Source organism: Fonticula alba, assembly GCF_000388065.1.
Source record: "Fonticula alba strain ATCC 38817 unplaced genomic scaffold supercont2.2, whole genome shotgun sequence".
NCBI lineage: Eukaryota > Rotosphaerida > Fonticulaceae > Fonticula > Fonticula alba.
This window is the reverse complement of record NW_009242972.1, coordinates 2,143,988-2,155,923: the sequence shown is the minus strand read 5'-3', so window position 1 is coordinate 2,155,923 and position 11,936 is coordinate 2,143,988. Positions and strand designations below refer to the sequence as shown.

Sequence of the window (11,936 nt, the reverse complement as noted above, 5' to 3'; positions counted from 1 at the left end):
CGCCCCCGCCCCCCCCCCCTCCCGTCCCCTTCGCGCCGCCCTTCCCGATGTTTTCTCGTGTCCTCCTGCGCGGCCCGCTGGCCGGTCGCCCGGTCGGCCCGCTCCGGACCTTTGCCTCTGCGGCGGCCGCCACGGCCGCCACGGCCGCCGGCCAGGACAAGCCGGCCATTGTGGTGAGCGCAATCCCCGGGCGCATGGACATCGTCCAGCTGCTGGTCCCGACCGCCAGCCTCCCGGGCCAGGCCAACTCCGTCAGCATGTTTGTGCCGCTCGATTTGCCGGTGGCCAGTCTCCTGGCCGACCTGGCGTCCGAGCTTCGGGTTCCCCAGTCCCAGGTCGCCCTGCCCACCGGGGCCACCTTTGTGCGGCAGCTCCTCCAGCCGGCCGGGACAGGCCTGCCTCAGGTGAAGGTCGGCCCTGCCTCCCTGGCCCTCAATACTGCCCCTTTTTTGAGTGCGTCTGCCCTTCCCCATGCGTGTGTGTGTGTGTGTGCTTTTCTCTATTTCTCTCTCTGCTTCCGGCCATGCCGGCGGGCTCGCGCGCGCACACGCACCTGCGCCCCTGCCCATGCTCTGACACACTCCCCCGGCCGTGCGCCATGCGCCTGTCGACCATGCCAGCCTGGGTCAGCGAGAGCCACCAGGCCAACACCGAGAAGCTTCGCGAGCTGGCCCCCGTGCTGGAGGCCACCAACCGCGCGGCCAAGAAGGCCCGCTCCAAGCGCAAGACCAACGGTGCGTCCCGATGGCCGGGCCGGCCTTCCCCGGGCCCGGATCCGCCCGCCCTTTGACCCTTTTTGCCGGGCATGACGTGCTGACATTCGGTTCGGCCGCGCGCAGAGGTCCTCTTCCTCGGTGCATTCGTCGGGCACCTCGGGGCTGCGGCCTGGCTCACGTATGGCCCCCTGGGCTGGGACATGGTCGAGCCGATGACCTACCTTTCGGGGCTGGCCGTGTCCGGGGCCATGCTGACATGGTTTGTGGTCACCGGCCGCGAGGGGTCTCCTATGGAGGAGTTTTCGCTGTGCGTCCTCCCTGCCATATCCTCCGCCACCTTGTCTTGGTGGATCGCTTGCCCCTTTGCTGTTCGCGGGGCGTGTCGCCCGAATGTGCGCCGGCCTCCGCCATGCTAACCTGCCTTTGCGCATGCATGTGCCTGCCCGCGTGGCGTGGCCTCCCTTCTTCCTCTCTCTCTCTCCCTCCCTCTCCCTCTTGGCCCCGTTTCTCCGCAGGATCGAGCGCCGCAACCTGGAAGCCCGGCTGCGCAAGGCCCTGACCGCCGAGCCCCATCTGGCCCCGGTCGTCGAGCGGTATGGGCTCTTCGCCCAGGCCGAGGGCAGCACCCGCGACGCGGTGAACGCCCTGGTCGCCGACATCGAGCGTGAGCTGGCCTTCAGCCGGTCGTTCCTGCCGGCCTCCGGCGACCACCACGACGGCGACAAGGCGGCCCTCGAAAAGTGATTCGCCCCTCTTGGCCACTCCCATGCGCACCTCCCACCTGGCCCCAGGCAAGTGCATGCGTGCCCAGTTTGCGCCGACAGCTCTCTCCTCCCCCCCCCCCTGGTGGATCGGGGTCGCAGGCCAACAAATGGACCACTGTACTCGGCAGTATTTCCCCCCCTGCCCCCCTCCGTCTGGGCCTCTTCTTGTGTTCCTTTTTTTTTTTGGCCTCCTCCAAGCCAAGATGCGTGGCAGCACCGTCTCGCGCCGTCTTGCGGCTCTCCCTGCTGCCAAGCGTCGGACGGCCGCGCCACGGGCGATGGGCCAGGCGGGCGGGAAGGGAGTCAGTGCGGTGGTAGCTTCATCGGGGGCGCGGGGGAGGGCCTGTGGTGACTAAACAACACCAGCAGGAAACACACACACACACACACACACACATGTGCCAAGTGTTTGATGGGATCGAACCACTGTGGTCTAATGTCTATTGAAGATAGGGATGGGAGGAGGAAAGGGAAGGGGGGGGGAGAGAGAAAGGGAGGGAACAAGGGCAGAGGGAGCGAGGCGAAGAAGATCCGGGAGGATGCCCGGCCGGCGGGGAAAGAGCCAGGGAGAGGTGCTCACTTTTTGACGTCACAACGCGGGGGGGACTTCTGCGAAAGCGGGAAGCGCGAGGTGTGGATCTTCGACAGGAATCGCTCGACGTCGGGAGTCACGGCCTGGTGTGCGTGATCCAACATCAAGGGGGGCTCGTCGGCTTTAGATTGCAAGGCGAAGAAGGCGTCCGCATCGCGGATCAGCTCCTTCGGCATACCTGAGGAGAGAGAGGGAGAGAGAGGGGGGGGGGGGGGGAGAGCGCGAAGGAGGGCCGGGGAAGTGCGCAGAAAGCCGGGAAGGTCAGTCGGACCGGCGCACGAGTGGGATCGGGTCAGGCAGGCAGGCAGGCAGGGGCAACGTACCGGACAGCTGGGCCACATACGTGGCGTAGGAGGTGTCCGCCGCGCCGGCTTCCAGGCGGTATGGGAAGTACAGGCGCGAACTGTCCTCCTGTGAGGGGCCAGAAAAAACGACCGACGCAGCAGGGGAATGAGAGGGGCGAGGAGGGAGAGAGAGAGAGAGACAGACAGACAGACAGACAAATAGACAGACAGAGAAGGAAAGAAGGGGGGAGACGATGGTCAGGAAACGCGCCGCATGGTGACAGCCGGCCCACAGCACGGGACATGAGAGGGGGGACAGAGCCCCGACATTCAGATCATGCGCCACACGTACCGGGTTTTTGTGGGCCACAAACCGAGAGAAGGACACCCCCCCGAGCAGCTTCAGCCAGGGGGTCAACGAGTGGAAGTGGCTGGCAAAGATCATCCGGCAGCCGGTTTGCTGGTGCAGGTACCGCAGCACGGAGAAGGCAAGGGCGGCCCCCTCCTCGGGGGAAGTCCCGCGGCCCAGCTCGTCCATGATGACCAGCGACCGTGGGGACGCCTCATTGCAGGCCATGCTGGCCTCGGACATCTCCACCATGAAGGTGGACTGGTTGTTCAGCGGGTCGTCGGCCGAGCCGATGCGCGCGAAGATCCGGTCCACCACGCCGATGTGCGCCCGGGTGGCCGGGACAAAGGACCCCATCTGGGCCATGATGGCGATCAGGGCATTCTGCCGAAGGTAGGTGGACTTGCCGCCCATGTTGGCCCCGGTAATGTACAGCAGCGGCCGCTCCGAAAGGTTGCAGTCGTTCTTGATGAAGTTGTGTGTGGCCCTCTTGCCGGCCGCCGAGCCGGAGCCGGATGCCGCCTGGTCCCTATCCCGGCCGAAGGGCACCCTCGCGCCGCGAGCGCCGAGAAGCGACAAAATCGACTGGTGGTCGTTGTGTAACTGCATGCCGGTCGGCCCGGTGACAATGGTCGACGCGGGAACTCCCTCCTCCGAGGCGGACCGCTGGCCGGGGCTCCGTCGGCCGGCCTTGTTGGCGGTCGCCGCCGCTGTCGTCGTCGCCGCCGCCGCCGCTGCCGCCGCCGCCGCCGCCACGGTTTTGATCGGGGCATCCGGCTCTGCGGACGTCCCCCCACCACCGCCGCCGGCCGCTGTCGGGGGCCCGCCACGCAGGTAGTAGCCTCGCTGCTCGTGCAGGCGCCCGGCCACCGACAGCTCCAGCACCGGGTGCCGGCCACCAATGATGTCGAAGGCCAGCGAGTTGTCCACAATCGGTCGGCTGTAATTCAGCTGCACCGCATTGAAGGCCCAGCTGCTCAGCACATCCAGCCAGCTGACGGTGTAGATGATCTTCTGCAGAATGCCAACCTGCTGGATGGCCGACTGATGCAGGCAGTCCAGGATATCTTGCTCCAGGGTCAGGATACTCCGCCGGGTGTCGACCAGCTGCTGGTGCAGCTCCAACAGCCTCGGGGTGGTGAAGCACCCACTGGCATCCAGCTGCAACTCCGCCGGCAGCCGGATCGGAGTCCAGGCCGGGGGGATGACCACCCGCGTGGCCCAGACCGCCGGATTGACCGTCGTCCCGTCGAAGTGCGTCCGCGTCGGTGCCAGCACGGTGCCGGACACGGCCGCCATCGCCAGGGTCGGATGCACGGCCAAGTCCCGGTTCAGGGCCGCCAGATCCAGCCCAATGCGCTGGGCCAGCACCGGCGAGACGACCAAGAAAAGGCCGGCCAGCTCCTGCTCAACCAGGGAGAACCCCATGCCCAGCCCGGTCGACCGACAGAGTGAGGTCATGTAGAGGTTGATCTGCCGGACGACCGACACCAAGTCCAAGTGTAGCTGTGCCATTTGGGTTGACGCGTGCGGGTGCACGACGAAGGGCGGCTCGTCGGACGTGGGGTCATCCTTGCGCGAGATGAATGTCTGCCGCAGGGTCTGCACCAGTTCGCGCGGGATTTCATCCAGATCGTTGACGATGCCCCCCAGGATGCTGGAGATGTCTTCCGAGATGGGCTATGAAAGGGGGGGGGGGGGGGCGAGCACACGGAACAACCCGAGGCGCGAGGGAGTCAAGAGCCGGTCCCCCGGCGCCAGCAGCAATCCAGCGCCCAGGGCGACATGGAGGCCGGCAAACAAGGCGACGCAGGGGCAGGGAGAAAAGGAGGAACAGTCAGAGATCGGGCCTCATGGGACAGGCGAGGAGGCCGCCATGGGGAGGGGATGAGAGCCGCGCGCCGGGGGGGGGGGGGGGGGGGAAATGCCCGGGCAGGAGGGAAGGCACCGACATCCAAAAGGAAGGCAGTCATGGAGGGAAGGGGGAAAAAGGAAAAAGGCACAACGAGCACGGCCGGCAAAAGAAAGACAGACGCCCTCCACACAGCCGTGCGCCCACGCGCCCCGGCCTCGTCGCCCCCAGTCTCCGGGGGGAAATAAGGGCGCACCTCCGGTGACAGGGCAATCATCTGCGTGAGCAGATCTCGCAGGGCGCTGATCCGATCGAAGGAGGCCATCAGAGCCTGGAACATGGCCAGGCTGGGCTTCTGGGTGCTGACGACATTCAACTGCCGGTCCAGGGTGCGGAGCTCGCGCAGGGCGTCGCGGAATTGCCCAAGATATGCCTGATTCTGCACAAAGAACTCCACCATGGACTGGCGCTGGTTGATGATCCGCGTGTCGGTCAGCGGGCTCATGGTCACCTCCAGGAGCTTGGACCGACCGTAGCGAGTCTCGGTGGTGTCCAGCGACCCGAAGAGCGAGCCGAAGTGGATGTTCCGGAAGCGATTGGTCGTGGTGACATTGGCGTCTTGGCTGAGCAGGGCCGACGATGACAGGTGCAGATCCAGCGCCCGGGAGGTGAAGGGGTCGATGCGCATGGCGGTCTGATTTTGGTCCCGCGACCCGGGCAGCAGCGACAAGATCGGCAGGTCGGTCGACTGGAAGACATGGTGCAGGTACTTGAAGGATTGAGCCAGAGCCAGCACCTCGGCTTGGGAAAGGGCCGACAGGTCCAGCCACAGCTTGTCCCCGGCAAACATGGCCGCCGTGCTGGCGATGGCCCCCGGCTCGAAGGCCGCCGCTGTCGGCAGGGTGAATGACGGCGGAGCCAGGTGCGTCTTGAGGGCCATGTTGACGAAGGAATTGGTCACAATGTCCTCGATCAACGGACCGAACCGATCCAGCGCCTGGACCTGGTGCGTTGTCAGCCCGGGCGACTGGGCGGAAGGCTGCCCCCGCAAGAGGCCGAGCGTGGCGTTCTCGGCCGTGGCAGCCGCCGCCGCCAGCGCGCCCCCCTGGGAATTGGGGGACGTCGCGGCCACCGACACCGCAGCCATCGGCGGCAGGTTGACATCACCCATGAGCGAAAGCGGCAATCGGTGGAATTGCTCCAGCAAATGGTTGACATTGGCCTCAACGGCCGGCACCCCGCCGAAGGAGAGCAGCAGATCTTGCAGATTCGGCGGCGATGTGTACGAAACAAAGTACTTCTGCTCCAGGCCCATGTGCTCGAAGACCTCGGCCTGTTCCAACGGCAAGAGGATCTCCGATGGGCAGAATTGGTCCATCAGCTCCTGCAGCTTTCCGGTGTCCTCGCAGGTGAAGGTGCGCATCGTGGCGGCCGACAGGTCGGTGAGAACCACGCCGTAACTGAAGCGCTTTCCTGTGGCCGGGGAGCGGGGGGAGTCAGCGAGAGGGGAGACCGAGGAGTGAGGGCGGCCAGGACCATGGAGGGAGGGAGGGAGGGAGGGAGGGAGGGAACGCACGCCCACGGGGAATGCGCGAGATCGTCATCAGAGTGGATGTCTCATTCTCGCCAATGTCATGATGCAGCAGGGTGCCCGGGGTGTAGTATCGTGAGATGGACCGTGGTACCACCAGCGAGTTGGACCCGGGAGGCGTGGTCAGCGGGCCCTGTGGGTTGGTGATTGGGAGAGCAAGCACAGACACCGTGGGAGGGGACCGGGAGGGGGAAACACAGGGAGAGAGAGAGAGAGGGAAGAGACAGCCGGGCATGGAGGCAGACGATGCGAGGAAACGACGAGGTCCGTGACAGGCGGATGGTTTGAAGGGCCAACGGGCAGGCCGGCGGGTGGATTCCAGGCAGTCAGCAGAGAGGCCAGGTACGACCAAAGGCGGGAGGAAGAGAGAGAGAGAGAGAGAGAGAGAGAGAGAGAAGCAGGGGAGCCAGACGCTAAGCACACACACACACACACACACACACACATACCTGTCGAGCAATGGCTACCGTATGCTTGTGAGCGAAGAGGCGCTTCAACACCGCTGGCAGCGTGGTCACAGGCGACCCAGTGGCCGGGATGCGCGAGGTATACCGCTGAGTGAGCTTCGACACACCGGCGTTGGAGATCCTATCAATGCGTGGCACGATGGCGGTGGTGGTAGTGTGACAGCGACAACGACAGCGACGACAACGACCGGAGCAAGAGCGAGGTGAGGGGGGGGAAATAGGGGGTCAGCATCTGAGCATGCGCAGATGACAGCTGCACACATTCCGCCCGGGGAACGGCAAAAAGGGCCGCAAGAGACTCGCCAGCAACGCACAAAATGGCATCCGACAGGAAGGACTCCAGGAAGTCACCGTTCTCGATCATCAGCAGGTGCCCGAAGGATGACCGCTTGAGGTGGGTGTACTGGTGGAAAAAATTCAAGGAGGTGGTGCTGGCCCGGAAGAAGTCCGGATCGGACAGCAGATGAAAGAGCGACACGACGCGGTCGTTGAAATCGACCGGCCGCGAGTCCGGCGGCAAGTCGATTTCCCCCTGGTGCAGCAACCGCCAAAGCCCCTGGTTCCACAGGGGCGGCGTCTTGGTTAGCAAGGGCCGGAGCTGCTCGTCCACATCCACCAGGGTGTTGTACGGACGGAAGGCCACCTGTGCGGCCTTCTTTCCCCCGGCCGGGGCCTGTCGCATGGCGGTCACCATGGCCTGGGCCGCCGATCGCAGCGCCTCGTAGGTCCACGGACTGTATTGGAAGCAGAGCTTCAGCCAGTTGAAGATACTCGTGGTCGGGTATGGCCGGGTGGAGCTGCGCCGCAGGAGGAACGCCGGCGAGATATTGGTCCGGGAGACGGCATCGGCCGGGGAGGTGGCATTCGCCGGGGGAGCGGGCTGAGCCCGCGCGCTGAAGCACCGCCGGGGGTGCGCCAGGAGTGCCGGTGAAATGGGCCGAGCACGCTGGGCCCCGGCGACTCGCGCCGCGAGGGCAAGCATGCGCGACATGCCCAAGCCTGCGACAGAGGAAGGTCGATGGGTGGAAAGGGGGAAGGGGGGACTTGGTCTCCGGCGGCTCGTGGCCCTCGTGTGCACTAGCGCACGTCGAGCCGGGGAGGGGAGGGGGGAGAGAGGGGCTGCAAGGGGGAAGGAGAGCCGCGGCCAGACGGAGAGACGGGGCGAGAGTGAGACGGGGAGGGGAGAGGGGAGAGGGGAGGGGAGGGGGGAAACGCGAGCAAGAGTGGGGGCAGGGTAGGAGGAGGAGGAGGAGGAGGAGGAGGAGGGACGCTGTGCAAATGACACGACATCCCATAGCCAGATCGCATGGCGATGAGTCAGTAGTCACCCAGCCGAGAGGGCGGCGAGGGGGGGGGGGGACCAGCCCTGCGTGCCCTGCGCGAGCGCCGCATGTGTAGGCCCCGGGGCGAACGCCCACAACCCTGTGCCGGGTCCCGGGGGATCTGACCAACGCGGGGTCCAACGTGGGCCGGAGACGCCCCGGAGCCGGATGCCGCGCCGCGCCGCGCCGCGCGACCGACGTTACCAACCGATGAAGGGCGGCCCCCCATGCAGGGCGGAGTCAAGTGGGACATCGCCATCCAAGGCGCGCGCGCGTGTGCGGCGAAAAGCGCGCGCATGCCCCGGACAGGGCGCCTCCCAGCCGCTGGGCGCATAGTCCCCCCCCCCCCCCCTCCGCGCGCAACGCGCAAGATCGTCAGCGGCTGGCATGTGCCAACCTTTGGGCCAATTCTGGGGGAGTCCAAGAAACGCCCTGAGAATGACATTCCGCGAATAGCGTCGGTGCTGCTATAGCAGCCTCGGGTTCCGCGCTGATTGGGAGCCAATGCGGCCGGGCTTTCTCCGCGCGCACGGGGGGTATATCCTGCGCAAATGCGTCTTAGTCCGGGGCGGGGGACGCCGGCGCGGCGCGCACCAGCCCCGATGCCCTCCCGCTTTGCCTCGAGAAGCTCCCAGCACCGGGCGGGTATGGGACAAGTCCGCGTGCCGGGGGACCGGCAGATGCCTCCCCGTGTTGACGGTCTCCGGGGAGCGGCCGGGGCATGCGCGGGGACCAGCAAACAGAGAGCAGAAAAGGGCCATCGCACAGGCAGCGGACGATAGCTCGCTCGCCCACCCCCTCCCCCGCTTGAGGCAGACAAGAGTGACGGAGGAGCGCAACAAACGCAAAGGAACATGGCGATGCAAGGGGGCAGAAGGCGCCCACCCGGGGGCCACACATGCACCCGGCAGAGGCGGAGCCACCCGGCGGGCGCGCCGGGCGCCACGGTCCCACCCAGCCACCTCTCGGCCGACACAGCCGCCCGACGCGCCCTCCGCCCTGTGCCCCGCCCCCCGCCCCCGCGCTCCGTGCCCGGACACGCACAACAACAACAACAACAACAACAACAACAACAACAACAACAAAGGACACTGTGGGGGACAGGACAGGAGGACATGATACTGCCGCGCGGCAGCGACGGTATGTGTATATTTAGTCGGAGTCGCTGGAGTCGTCGGTGTCGGCCTGCTCCTTCTCGGCGGCAAGCATGAGCTCGGCCAGCTGGCGCTCGTCCTCGACGTTGATGGCGCGGGGGCGCATGCGGATGACCAGGTTCCCGCGCTCCTCCGCCTTGATGGCCTCGGTCATCTTGGTGATGGCCTCCTCCATCAGCCGGATGCCCTCGTTCTTGTTGATGGACTGGGCGGTCATGACGTACATCGGGGCGGCAATGAGCTTGATCTGTGCGTGCGCGTGCGCGTGTGTCAGATGAGAGGGGTGGTGAGCGAGAGGAGGCGTTTGAGGGGGTGGGGGTGATGTGTGTGTGTGTGTGCGCGCGCGCGCGTGCACGCCCGGGCGCGCGTGCGAGGCGGAAGCGCAGGAAGGCCGGGCCACGGCACACACGCACCTTGATGTCAACCTGCTCCCCCTCGACCTGGGTGGACTCACGCTCACCGATCTTGATGGCCTCGATGATGGCATCGATGCCCTTGGGGCCGAAGCAGGTGAGATCCAGATCGGCGCGCAGCTTCACCGGCTGCGGGGTCATGCGGCGGCCGACGATGGCGGCCAGCTCATCGAGGATGACGCTCTTCTCGGGCAGCCCCTGGACGTGGGGGGACTGCTCGGCGGACAGACGCGCGAAGTTCTCCTCGAAGGCCTCGGTGATGATGGAGGGCTCGCTGTGCCGGGGAGAGGGGGAGAGGGGGAGAGGGAGAGAGGGAGAGAGGGGAGGGGGGGAAGGGCGTGTGTGGTCGGATCGAGGTCAGCTTGGGGAGTCACCGGCAGAGGCGCGGCCGCCGAACATGGCACACGGCCGGGCCAGGATGTCCGGCCAGAGGGCGCGCGAGCAGCAGGGTCGGGCATGGTACACGCACAGGATGGCCATCTTGAAGGCGTCGTAGGCGTGGCCGTGCGTGGTGTACAGGGGCCAGCCGATCAGCTCGTACAGAGACTCCAGGTTGACCTGGAGCTTCTCGGCGACGTGGCGCAGGATGCTGTGGACCTCCTTGGACTTGTTGTAGCGCTCCTCGCACTTGACGACGTCCTCCGGGGTGACACGGCGCTTGGAAAGATCAATGTAGCCCTTGTCCTGGTCGACACGCAGGACAACGACCACCTCGCGGCGGCCAACGCGCACGAGCTTCTGCACGGAGCGAATGCGCCGGCGGGACAGCTCCGACAGGAGGATCATGCCCTCGCGGTTGTCATACTCGAGCAGCTCCACGTAGGCGCCCATGTCGGCGATCTGGCGGACGTTGACCATGACGAGGTCATCGACCGCGGGGTACTTGTTCTGGTACATGCGGCAGTTGTTGCTCATGGTTGCGGGCTGTGGCGCGCCAGCGGGCGGGGGGGGGGCGGGCGGGGGGGGCAGGCGAGTCAGGACCAACAGCAGTAGGACCGGGCGGTGAGAGGAGAGCAGGCAGGGTCTGCGAAGGCGGGGGAATGTCAGTGATGGGCAAGAATAGACGAGGGGGGAAATGAGGAGGGCGACGGCGGCGGCGGCAACACGGCGGCGGCAACGGCAGAGCAGGTGGGCGACGCACGGGAGGGGCAGAAGGGGACCGGAGACGATCGCGTGGCTCGGCGGGGAGAGGGCGGAGGCAGGCGCTGAATGACACGCGGGCGGGTGCGAGGGTGCCTCGGCAGGTCGCAAACGGGGCGTGTGGCTGTGTGGCTGTGTGGGAGGGCGGGAGGAAGAAAGTGGACGGAAGGATGCGGGCAGGCGGGCGACTGGGTGGTTCGGGAGGCGAGAGGAGGGCGTGTGGACTTACGCGGATGAGAGGGAGGGGAAAAGAGGGGATGCGCCACGGAACGGGGAGTGTAGAAGCGGGCATTCCCCATGCGTACGGAGGCCGGCTCCCGTTCAGGGCGCGCCAGCGCACGCGTGCGTGCGGAGCACATCCATCGGCCGGTAGCCCTGGGTCGCGTGCGCGTGCGCAAAAGACCGCCTGTCTGGTCTCGCCCGCGGCTTGAGCCCTGACCCCTGCGGCTCTGCAGTCCCGGCGGTGAATGCCCCCCCTCGCGCACGAGCAGTCGCCGTCCGTGTTGCCGCCCGCCGCCCTCCCGGGGCCCTACCCACCTGACCAGCAGCGCCCGTCCACACCACCGCGCCCCTGCGCTTCCCGGCAGGGGGACGGGGGGGGGGCCCCTCCCCGGGATTATATCGGCCGCCCTCTTCCCCACCGAAGGGGGCTGGTCTTTTCGGCCTCACAGGCAGACGTCCCCCCCCCCCCCCTCCCGGAATGCCCCCTTCGCGGGGGACGCCGAGGGTGTCCCGAGGGGAGGGCGGGCGCGGCCCGCACGCAGCCACACGGCCAGCGGATAGAGTCGCGCGAGCGGGAAAATCCGATGCCCTCTAGGTTTTAGGTTCCCTCGGCGTCAATGGGGCCATCTAGGAAGCGCCCATTGGCATCTGGCGTGCGGACCGCGTCGACATGCCCGCGGACCGCGGCCGCCGGGAACGTGTCTCGGCTGCGGGGCACGCAGAAGCACGCGCGCGCGTGCGGCTCCGCGCCCGTCGGCCCCCGCCCCCGCGCAGCCCGGGATAATGGGCCCGGCCGGACTGGAGCTGGGAGCGTTTGCGCAAGGGCGCCTTCGCGCGTCTTCCCGAGGCCTGGCGCACATGTCGGCAGGCCGCCCGCCCCCCCCCCCCCTTTCTGCTGGCCGGCCCGCCCCGCGGGCCTCGCACTCCGGCCAATCTCATCCACAGCCGAGATGAGTCAGCCACCCACAGGGCCAGGGTTTACCATTTGCGCCCCTGCCTGGGCAGGTGTCCCCCTGCCCTCCCCCCCGGAAGAAGGCAGCGCGATGATGGGTGCCCCTCGGGCCGCCCCC

At 67.0% G+C, this 11,936-nt stretch overlaps 4 protein-coding genes across 5 annotated transcripts in view; 2 read left to right on the top strand and 2 right to left on the bottom strand.

The window, feature by feature from the left end:
- Positions 1-4: 4 nt before the first annotated feature.
- Positions 5-1,689, top strand: H696_01470 (hypothetical protein). The gene is made up of 4 exons (XM_009495365.1): positions 5-453; positions 621-734; positions 840-1,023; positions 1,232-1,689. The coding sequence occupies exons 1-4, from the start codon at positions 48-50 to the stop codon at positions 1,458-1,460; spliced, it is 933 nt and encodes a 310-aa protein (XP_009493640.1). The 5' UTR covers positions 5-47; the 3' UTR covers positions 1,461-1,689.
- Positions 1,690-1,893: 204 nt separating this feature from the next.
- Positions 1,894-7,644, bottom strand: H696_01469 (hypothetical protein). The gene is made up of 7 exons (XM_009495364.1): positions 6,930-7,644; positions 6,598-6,736; positions 6,134-6,281; positions 4,814-6,030; positions 2,709-4,385; positions 2,396-2,483; positions 1,894-2,250 (listed from the first exon to the last, which is right to left on the bottom strand). Exons 1-7 carry the CDS (start codon positions 7,604-7,606, stop codon positions 2,057-2,059), a joined length of 4,140 nt encoding a protein of 1,379 aa, XP_009493639.1. The 5' UTR covers positions 7,607-7,644; the 3' UTR covers positions 1,894-2,056.
- Positions 7,645-9,024: 1,380 nt separating this feature from the next.
- On the bottom strand, positions 9,025-11,028 carry H696_01468. Of its 2 annotated transcripts, none has more exons than XM_009495363.1 (4): positions 10,646-11,028; positions 9,974-10,428; positions 9,505-9,778; positions 9,025-9,338 (listed from the first exon to the last, which is right to left on the bottom strand). In XM_009495363.1, exons 1-4 carry the CDS (start codon positions 10,934-10,936, stop codon positions 9,090-9,092), a joined length of 1,269 nt encoding a protein of 422 aa, XP_009493638.1. In that variant the 5' UTR covers positions 10,937-11,028; the 3' UTR covers positions 9,025-9,089. The 2 variants fall into 2 exon arrangements, with proteins under 2 accessions (XP_009493638.1, XP_009493637.1); XM_009495362.1 differs by having other exon boundaries at positions 10,874-11,028.
- Positions 11,029-11,909: 881 nt separating this feature from the next.
- Positions 11,910-11,936, top strand: part of H696_01467 (hypothetical protein) — a gene marked incomplete at both ends in the record, with an annotated part of 4,572 nt that continues 4,545 nt past the window's right edge. The window contains one exon of the mRNA XM_009495361.1: positions 11,910-11,916. Within this exon, the coding sequence (XP_009493636.1) occupies positions 11,910-11,916 (7 nt within the window). The remainder of the gene's footprint in view (positions 11,917-11,936) is intronic.

Bases quoted from the DNA above. Each gene is read 5' to 3' on its own strand.
- H696_01469 (XM_009495364.1), bottom strand. From the start codon at position 7,606: ATGTCGCGCATGCTTGCCCTCGCGGCGCGAGTCGCCGGGGCCCAGCGT. The intron at 6,031-6,133 runs GTGCGTTCCCTC...CCCCGGCCACAG, and splicing joins CTCGCGCATTCCCCGTGGGC to GAAAGCGCTTCAGTTACGGC. The intron at 4,386-4,813 runs GTGCGCCCTTAT...CCCCTTTCATAG, and splicing joins TGATTGCCCTGTCACCGGAG to CCCATCTCGGAAGACATCTC.
- H696_01470 (XM_009495365.1), top strand. From the start codon at position 48: ATGTTTTCTCGTGTCCTCCTGCGCGGCCCGCTGGCCGGTCGCCCGGTC. The intron at 454-620 runs GTGCGTCTGCCC...CGACCATGCCAG, and splicing joins CAATACTGCCCCTTTTTTGA to CCTGGGTCAGCGAGAGCCAC. The intron at 735-839 runs GTGCGTCCCGAT...GGCCGCGCGCAG, and splicing joins CTCCAAGCGCAAGACCAACG to AGGTCCTCTTCCTCGGTGCA.
- H696_01468 (XM_009495363.1), bottom strand. From the start codon at position 10,936: ATGCCCGCTTCTACACTCCCCGTTCCGTGGCGCATCCCCTCTTTTCCC. The intron at 10,429-10,645 runs GTGCGTCGCCCA...GGCGCGCCACAG, and splicing joins GGTCCCCTTCTGCCCCTCCC to CCCGCAACCATGAGCAACAA. The intron at 9,779-9,973 runs GTGCGTGTACCA...TCCCCGGCACAG, and splicing joins GCCTTCAAGATGGCCATCCT to CGAGCCCTCCATCATCACCG.